We start from the raw sequence: 10,129 nt of genomic DNA on the forward strand, positions 1-10,129 counted from the left end.
ATTGGGAATTTGTGGCATGGGGAACCCCGAAATCCAACCCAGAGCTCCTGTGCAGGTTCTGAATGAACCAATCCCAAAATAAAATGGGGATTTGGGGTTTGGGGTGTCCAGAGAACCCCAAAATCCATCCCAGAGCTCCCTGTGCAGGTTCTGAAGGAAGCCATCCCAAAATAAAATGGGGATTTGGGGTTTGGGGTGTGCAGGGAACCCCAAAATCCATCCTGGAGGGAAATCAGGGGATTTGGGGTGGTTTGGGGGAACTCTGGGATGTGGAGAATCCCAAAATCCATCCCAGAGAGATCCCAAAAAGACCCCAAGAGCCTCAAACCCAGGGGGTGTACAGGTTCTGAATGAAACCATCCCAAAATAAAATGGGGATTTGGGGGAAATCTGGGATGTGGGAACCCCAAATCCAAAATCCAAACCCCAAAATCCATCCCAGAGCTCCCTGTGCAGGTTCTGAATGAAGCCATCCTAAATAAAATGGGGATTTGGTGTTTGGGGTGTGCAGGGAACCCCAAAATCCATCCTGGGGGGGAAATCAGGGGATTTGGGGTGGTTGTGGGGAACTCTGGGATGTGGGGAACCCCAAAATCCATCCCAGAGTGACCCCAAAAAGGATCCCAAGGGCCTCAAATCCAGGGTTGTGCAGGTCCTGAATGAAGCCATCCTAAATAAAATGGGGATTTGGGGGAAATCTGGGATGTGGGGAACCCCAAATCCAAAATCCAAACCCCAAAATCCATCCCAGAGCTCCTTGTGCACATTCTGAACAAACCAATCCTAAAATAAAATGGGGATTTGGGGTGTCCAGGGAACCCCAAAATCCATCCCAGAGTTCCTTGTGCAGGTTCTGAATGAACCAATCCTAAATAAAATGGGGATTTGGGGTTTGGGATTTGGGGAACCCCAAAATCCATCCCAGAGCTCCCTGTGCAGGTTCTGAACAAACCAATCCTAAATAAAATGGGGATTTGGGGTTTGAGGTGTGCAGGGAACCCCAAAATCCATCCCAGAGAGATCCCAAAGGTCTCAAATCCAGGGTTGTGCAGGTTCTGAATGAACCAATCCTAAAATAAAATGGGGATTTTGGGGAAATCTGGGATGTGGGGAACCCCAAATCCAAAATCCAAACCCCAAAACCCATCCCAGAGCTCCCTGTGCAGGTTCTGAATGAAACCATCCTAAATAAAATGGGGATTTGGTGTTTGGGGTGTGCAGGGAACCCCAAAATCCATCCTGGGGGGGAATCAGGGGATTTGGGATTTGGGGGAAACCCCAAAATCCATCCCAGAGTGAGCACAGAGGGGCTCCACATCCTAAAATATAATGGGAATTTGGGGTTTGGGGGGAAGTCTGGGATCTGGGGAATCCCAAAATCCATTTTGGGGTGAAATTCAGGGATTTGGGGGTGAAAATCAGGGATTTTGGGGTGAAAATGAGGGATTTTGGGGTGACATTCAGGGATTTTGGGGTGAAATTCAGAAATTTTGGGGTGAAAATGAGGGATTTTGGGGTGAAATTCAGGGAATTTGGGGTGAAAATGAGGGATTTTTGGGGTGAAATTCAAGGATTTGGGGTTCAGGGATAGCTCTGGGATCAGGGGAACCCCAAACTCCATTTTGGGGTGAAAAAATGGGATTTTGGGGTGAAAATAAGGAAATTTTGGGATGAAAATGAAGGATTTTGGGGTGAAATTCAGGGATTTTGGGGTGAAAATGAGGGGATTTGGGGTTCAGGGATAACTGTAGGATCTGAGGAACCCCAAAATCCATTTTGGGGTGAAATTCAGAAATTTTGGGGTGAAAATCAGGGAATTTGGGGTGAAATTCAGGGATTTTAGGGTGAAAATGAGGAATTTTGGGGTGAAATTCAGGGAATTTGGGATGAAAATGAGGGAATTTGGAATGAAATTCAGGGGTTTTGGGGTGAAAATGAGGAATTTTGGGGTGAAATTCAGGGATTTTGGGGTTCAGGGATAACTGTAGGATCTGAGGGAACCCCAAACTCCATTCTGGGGTGACATTCAGGGATTTTGGGGTGAAATTCAGGGATTTTGGGATGAAAATCAGGGATTTTGGGGTTCAGGGATAACTGTAGGATCTGAGGAACCCTAAACTCCATTTTGGGGTGAAATTCAGAGATTTTTGGGTGACATTCAGATAATTTGGGGTGAAATTCAGAGATTTTGGAGTGACATTCAGGGATTTTGGGGTGAAAATGAGGAATTTTGGGGTGAAATTCAGGGATTTGGGGTTCAGGGATAGCTCTGGGATCAGGGGAACCCCAAACTCCATTTTGGGGTGAAAATCAGGGGATTTGGGGTGAAAATGATGGAATTTTGGGGTTCAGGGATAACTGTAGGATTTGAGGAACCCCAAACTCCATTTTGGGGTGAAATTCAGGGATTTTGGGGTTCAGGGATAACTGTAGGATCTGAGGAACCCCAAACTCCATTTTGGGGTGAAATTCAGGGATTTTGGGGTGACATTCAGGGAATTTGGGGTGACACTCAGAGATTTTGGGGTGACATTCAGGGATTTTGGGGTGACATTCAGGGGTTTTGGGGTGACATTCAGGGATTTTAGGGTGACATTCAGAGATTTTGGGGTGACATTCAGGGATTTTGGGGTGACATTCAGAGATTTTGGGGTGACATTCAGGGATTTGGGGTCAGGCCCCACCCTCAGCTCGGGCTCCTCGAAGTAGTGCAGGGACAGAGTCTTGAGGTCGTGAGTGCCGGGGTCGTACTCCACCACGGACAGCTGTGGGAAAAACACCCAAAAATCATCAGTTATGGAACCCTAAAAATCATCAATGGCACCCCAAAAATGAGTTATGGAAACACAAAGTGATCAATGGCACCCCACAATCCTGACTGACACCCCACAATGGGGTTGGACTGCACCACTGACAGCTGTGGGACAGAAACACAAAATCATCAGTTACAGCACCCCAAAAATCAGTTATGGAACCCCAAAAATCATCAATGGCACCCCAAAATTATCAATGGAACCCCAAAAATGATCAATGGTACCCCAAAGTGATCACTGGCACCCCACAGTCCTGACTGACACCCCAAATGGGGTTGGACTGCACCACTGAGAGAACCCAAAAATCATCAGTTACAGCACCCCAAAATCATCAATGGCACCCCAAAATTGAGCTACAGCACCCCAAAATGATCAATAACACCTCAAAGTGATCAATGGCACCCCAAAAATTATTTATGGTTCCCTAAAGTGATCAATGGCACCCCAAAATTAGCAATGGCACCCCCAAAATTATGGCACCCCAAAATTATCAACAGCACCCAAAAGTGATCAATAGCACCCCAAAAATCATCAATGCCACCCCAAAATTAGCAATGGCACACCAAAATTGAATTATGGAACCCCAAAGTGATCAATGGCACCCCAAAAATTGAATTATGGAACCCCAAAGTGATCAATGGCACCCCAAAAATTGAATTATGGCACCCCAAAGTGATCAATGGCACCCCAAAAATTATTTATGGATCCCAAAAGTGATCAATGGCACCCCAAAATACAATTATGGGACCCCAAAATTGGTTATGGCACCCCAAAATTGAATTATGGAACCCCAAAAATCCTTCATGGCATTCCAAAATTAAATTATGGAACCCCAAAAGTGATCAATGGCATCCCAAATTATCAATGGCACCCCAAAATTGAGTTACAGCACCCCAAAAATTGAATTATGGAACCCCAAGTGATCAATGGCACCCCAAAATTGAATTATGGCACCCCAAAAATCCTTCATGGCACCCCAAAAATTGAATTATGGAACCCCAAATGATCAATGGCACCCCAAAAATGATCAATGGCACCCCAGAGTGATCAATGGCACCCCAGAGTGATCAATGGCACCCAAAAATGATCAATGGCACCCCAGAGTGATCAATGGCACCCCAAAAATTGAATTATGGAACCCCAATGTCATCAATGGCACCCCAAAAATCCTTCATGGTACCCCAAAAATTGAATTATGGAACCCCAAATTATCAATGGCACCCCAAAAATCAGAAATGGAACCCCAAAAATGAGTCACAGCACCCCAAAAATCATCAATACCACCCCAAAAGTGATCATTGGCACCCCAAAGTGATCAATGGCACCCCAGAGTGATCAATGGCACCCAAAAATGATCAATGGTACCCCAGAGTGATCAATGGCACCCCAAAATTCAGCTACAGCACCCCAAAAATTATTTATGGCACCCCGAAACTAGCAATGGAACCCTAATGTCATCAATGGCACCCCAAAAATTGAATTATGGAAACCCAAAGTGATCAATGGTACCCCAAAAATTATTTATGGCTCCCTAAAGTGATCAATGGCACCCCAAAAATTGAATTATGGCATCCCAATGTGATCAATGGCACCCCACAATTATTTATGGCTCCCTAAAGTGATCAATGGCACCCCAAAAATTGAATTATGGCATCCCAATGTGATCAATGGCACCCCCAAAATTATGGCACCCCAAAATTATCAACAACACCCAAAAATGATCAATGGTACCCCAGAGTGATCAATGGCACCCCAAAAATGATCAATGGCACCCAAAAATGATCAATGGCACCCAAAAATGATCAATGGCACCCCAAAGTGATCAATGGCACCCAAAAATGATCAATGGCACCCCAAAAATTGAATTATTGAACCCCAAATTATCAATGGAAACCCAAAGTGATCAATGGCACCTCAAAATTGAGTTATAGCACCCCAAAAATTATTTATGGTACCCCAAAGTGATCAACGGCACCCCATAAATAAGTTACAGTTTTGGGGTTTTTTTTGGGGGATTTTTGGGGTTTATTTGGGGATTTTTGAGGTTTCTTGAGGGGATTTTTGGGATTTTTTGGGGTTTTTTTTGGGAGGATTTTTGGTGTTCTTGAGGGGTATTTTGGGAAGTTTTTTGGGGATTTTTTGGGGTTTTTTTTGGTGTGTCTCTCTCTCACCTTGGTGAGTTATTCAGGTTTTTTGCAGGGATTTTTGGTTGTTCTTGAGGGGGATTTTGGGAAGGATTTTTGGGTTTCCTTTGGGATTTTTTGGGAGATTTTTGGGATTTTTTGGGAGGATTTTTTAAGATTTTTTTGGAGATTTTTCGGAAGGATTTTTGGGGATTTTTTGGGAGGATATTTGGGGATTTTTCTGGGATTTTTGGGAGGATTTTTGGGATTTTTTTGGGATTTCTTTTGAGATTTTTGGGGTTTTGGGGGGAATTTTTTGATGTTCTTGAGGAGGGTTTTGGGAAGTTTTTTTGAGGTTTTTTGGGATTTTTTTGAGGTTTTTCTCTCACCTTGGCATCCTTGAAGCTGAGCAGCAGCGCGTCCCTCTTGGCCCCAGCCAGGGTCACGCTGGCCATGGACATCACGTTCCCAAAAAATGAAAAAGAGGCCAAAAGTTCCAGCTTCTCCTTCTGCCTGCTGCTCTCTGGGGAAAAAAAGTATTAGGGATTTTTTTGGGATTTTTTTGGGATTTTTTTGTGATTTTTTTGCAATTTTTTGGCGATTTTTCGGGTTTTTTTTGATTATTTTTGCAATTTTTTTGGGATTTCTTGGGGGATTTTCAGGGATTTTTTTGGGGGGATTTTTTGGGGAATTTTTAGGGATTTTTTGGGGATTTTTTTGGGATTTTTTTGTAAATATTTTGGGGATTTTTTGGGATTTTTTTGCAATTTTTTGGCGATTTTTCGGGTTTTTTTTGATTATTTTTGCAATTTTTTTGGGATTTCTTGGGGGATTTTCAGGGATTTTTTTGGGGGGATTTTTTGGGGAATTTTTAGGGATTTTTTGGGGATTTTTTTGGGATTTTTTTGTAAATATTTTGGGGATTTTTTGGGATTTTTTTTGCAATTTTTTGGCGATTTTTTCGGGTTTTTTTTTGATTATTTTTGCAATTTTTTTGGGATTTCTTGGGGGATTTTCAGGGATTTTTTTGGGGGGATTTTTTGGGGAATTTTTAGGGATTTTTTGGGGATTTTTTTGGGATTTTTTTGTAAATATTTTGGGGATTTTTTGGGATTTTTTTGCAATTTTTTGGCGATTTTTCGGGTTTTTTTTGATTATTTTTGCAATTTTTTTGGGATTTCTTGGGGGATTTTCAGGGATTTTTTGGGGGATTTTTTGGGGAATTTTTAGGGATTTTTTTGAGATTTTTTTGGGATTTTTTTGTAAATATTTTGGGGATTTTTGGGGGTTTTTTTGTAATTTTTTGCAATTGTTGGGGAATTTTCGATTTTTTTTTCCATTTTTTTGGAATTTCTTAGGGATTTTTCAGGGATTTTTGGGATATTTTTTGGGGATTTTTCTGGGGATTTTTCGGGCAGTTTTTGGGATTTTTTTGCAATTTTTTAGGGGGATTTTTCGGGGTTTTTTTCCATTTTTTTAGCTATTTTTTTGGGGATTTCTGGGGGGTTTTTCAGGGATTGTTGGGGATTTTTTGAGATTTTTTTAAATTTTTTTGGGAATTTTAAAAAATTATTTTTAAGGATTTTTTAGGATTTTTTTGGGAATTTTTTGAGGCTTTTTGTGATTTTTTTGCAGTTTTTTTGGGATTTTTTTCGATTTTTTTGCAATTTTTTTGGCATTTCTTGGGGATTTTTCAGGGATTTTTGGGATATTTTTGGAAAGTTTTAGGGGAGTTTTTTGGGGGATTTTTAAGGATTTTTGGGGGATTTTGTTTGAAATTTTTGGGGATTTTTCAGGGGTTTTTTTCGATTTTTTTTGTAATTTTTTTGGGATTTCTTGGGGGTTTTTCAGGGATTTTTTGGGGGAATTTTTCCCAAAAAATTCCCACTCCCACTAAAAAAATTCCCAAACACCCCCCAAAAATCCCCAAATCCCCCCAAAAAATAAAATTTCTCACTCACCCCCATTCCTGTCACCTTTTCCTGGTGCCTGCAACAAAAAATTGAATAAAATGGAAAAGTTGAAAAAAAAAAATTGAAAAAAAATTGAAAAAAAATCGAAAATAAATTGAAAAAAAAATGAAAATAAATAGGAAAAAAAATTTAAAATAAACAGAAAAAAAATTGTAAATAAATTGAAAATAAATTGAAAATAAATAAAAAAAATGAAATAAAATTGAAAAAGTTGAAAAAAATTGAAAAGAAATTGAAAAAAAATTTTTAAAAATGGAAAAAATTGAAATAAAATTGAAATAAAATTGAAACAAAATTTACAATAAATAGAAAAAAAATTGAAATAAAATTGCAAAGAAAATTGAAAAGAAAATGGAAATAAAATTGAAATATAATTGAAAATAAAATTGAACTAAGATTGAAATATAATTGAAAAGAAATTGAATAAAAATTGAAAACAATTTTTAAAAATTTGAGATAAAATTGAAATAACAATAGAAAAAATTGAAAAAAATTTGAAAAAAAGTTGAAATAAAATTGAAAATTAAAAAAATTGAAAATAAATAGAAAAAAATGGAAAATTATAGAAAAAAAATTGAAAATAAATAGGAAAAAAATTGAAAATAAAAAAAAAGAAAATAAATAGAAAAAAACCTGAAAATAAATGCAAAAAAAAATAGAAAAATAATAGAGAAGAACTTGAAAATCAATAGAAAAAAATTGAAAATAAACTGAAAAAAAATTGAAAATAAATTGTTAAAAAGTTCAAAATAAATTGAAAATCAACAGAAAAAAAATGAAAAAAAATAGAAAAAAAAATGAAAATAAAGTAAGAATAAATAGAAAATAAATAGAAAATAAATAGAAAATAAATAGAAAATAAATTGAAAATAAATTGAAATAAAATTGAAAAATAAATCAAAAAAAATTGAAAAAAAAATGAAATAAATAGAAAATAAATCGAAAAAAAATTGAAAATAAATCGAAAAAAATTCAAAATAAATAGAAAAAAAATTGAAAAAAAATAAGTTGAAAATAAATAGAAAAATTAATTGAAAATAAATAGAAAAAAATTGAAATAAAATTGAAAAAAAATTGAAATAAAACTGAAATAAGGTTGAAATAAAATTGAAATAGAATTGAAAATAAATAGAAAATAAATTTTAAAAAATGAAAATAAATTGAAAATAAATTGAAAAAATTGAAATAAAATTGAAACAAGGTTGAAATAAAATTGAAAAAGATTGAAATAAAATTGAAAAAAATTGAAATAAAATTGAAAATAATTGAAAATAAAAAAATAAATTGAAAATAAATTGAAAAGAAATTGAAAAATAAATTTAAAATAAATAGAAAAAATTTGAAATAAAACTGAAAAAAATTGAAATTGAATCAAAATAAAATTGAAAAAAAAAATTGAAACAAAATTGAAAATAAATCGAAAAAAAAATTGAAAAAAAGCTGAAATAAATAGAAAATAAATCGAAAATAAATTGAAAATAAATAGAAAAAAATTCAAAATAAATAGAAAAAAAATTGAAAAAATAAATTGAAAATAAATAGAAAAATTAATTGAAAGTAAATAGAAAAAAATTGAAATAAAACTGAAAAAAAAAATTAAATAAAATTGAAATAAGGTTGAAATAAAATTGAAATAAAATTGAAAAAAATTGAAATAAAATTGAAAATAATTGAAAATAAATTTTAATAAATGAAAATAAATAGAAAATAAATTGAAAAGATTGAAATAAAATTGAAATAAGATTGAAATAAAATTGAAATAAAATTGAAAAAATTGAAAAAAATTGAAAATAAAAAAAAAGAAAATAAATTTTAAAAAAATTGAAAATAAATAGAAAATAAATTGAAAATAAATTGAAAAATAAATAGAAAAAATTTGAAATAAAATTGAAAAAAAATTGAAATTGAATCAAAATAAAATTGAAAAAAAATTTGAAACAAAATTGAAAATAAATAGAAAAAAAAAATTGAAAAAAACCTGAAATAAATACAAAATAAATCCAAAAAAAATTGAAAATAAATAGAAAAAAAATTGAAAAAAACCCCAAAAACCCCCCAAAATTTGGGGGATATTTTGGGGTTTGGGGTTGATATTTTTGGTGTTACCTCAGGCTCGTGGTTGAGTCGATAAACGAAGAGTTGGGAGGTTCCAGCCACCACCAGGTTCCGCTCAGAGGAGGAGAAAAAATGGCAAAAAAGGGAAAATTCCAACCCCGTGGGGGGGTGGGTCTGCTTGTACACGGCGTACATGGGGCACCCCAAAATCCTGCACCCCAAACTGGGGGGGCTGGGGGGGAAAAAAGAGAGAGAGGGGTGAGAAAATGGGAAAAAAAGGGAAATTGGGGGGAGAAAATGGGAAAAAATAGAGAAAAATGGGGTGAAAAAATGGGAAAAAAAGGGAAATTGGGGTGAGAAAATGGGAAAAAAATGGAAATTGGGGGGAGAAAATGGGAAAAAAAAGGGAAATTGGGGGCAGAAAATGGGAAAAAAAAGGGAAATTGGGGGGAGAAAATGGGAAATTGGGGGCAGAAAATGGGAAAAAAAGGGAAATTGGGGGGAGAAAATGGGAAAAAAAAGGGAAATTGGGGGGAGAAAATGGGAAAAAAAGGGAAATTGGGGGGAGAAAATGGGAAAAAAAGGGAAATTGGGGGGAGAAAATGGGAAAAAAAGGGAAATTGGGGGCAGAAAATGGGAAAAAAAGGGAAATTGGGGGCAGAAAATGGGAAAAAAAAGGGAAATTGGGGGGAGAAAATGGGAAATTGGGGGCAGAAAATGGGAAAAAAAGGGAAATTGGGGGGAGAAAATGGGAAAAAAAAGGGAAATTGGGGGGAGAAAATGGGAAAAAAAGGGAAATTGGGGGCAGAAAATGGGAAAAAAAGGGAAATTGGGGTGAGAAAATGGGAAAAAAGGGAAATTGGGGGCAGAAAATGGGAAAAAAAAGGGAAATTGGGGGGAGAAAATGGGAAATTGGGGGGAGAAAATGGGAAAAAAAGGGAAATTGGGGGGAGAAAATGGGAAAAAAAAGGGAAATTGGGGTGAAAACGGAGAATTGGTGGAAAAAAATAAAAATTAGGAAATAAAGAAAAATTGGGGAAAAGGGAAAATCAGGAAAAAAAGGAGAATTGGGGGGAAAAAGAATATTTAGGATTTTTTTTGAGATTTATTGGGGATATTTGGGGATTTTTTTTGGATTTTTGGGAGGTTTTTGGGGGGATTTTTT

At 35.9% G+C, this 10,129-nt stretch overlaps 1 protein-coding gene across 1 annotated transcript in view; it reads right to left on the bottom strand.

Moving 5' to 3' along the window:
• The window catches only part of CPSF1 (cleavage and polyadenylation specific factor 1), a 72,380-nt gene that overhangs the window by 60,245 nt on the left and 2,006 nt on the right, over positions 1–10,129 (bottom strand). The window contains exons 2-5 of the mRNA XM_033072442.1: positions 9,016–9,205; positions 6,898–6,925; positions 5,326–5,459; positions 2,685–2,765 (exon numbers count right to left, since the gene is read on the bottom strand). Coding sequence (XP_032928333.1) covers positions 2,685–2,765; positions 5,326–5,459; positions 6,898–6,925; positions 9,016–9,159 — 387 coding nt within the window. The 5' untranslated portion in view covers positions 9,160–9,205. The remainder of the gene's footprint in view (positions 1–2,684; positions 2,766–5,325; positions 5,460–6,897; positions 6,926–9,015; positions 9,206–10,129) is intronic.

This window comes from Catharus ustulatus, chromosome 1, assembly GCF_009819885.2.
Source record: "Catharus ustulatus isolate bCatUst1 chromosome 1, bCatUst1.pri.v2, whole genome shotgun sequence".
NCBI lineage: Eukaryota > Metazoa > Chordata > Aves > Passeriformes > Turdidae > Catharus > Catharus ustulatus.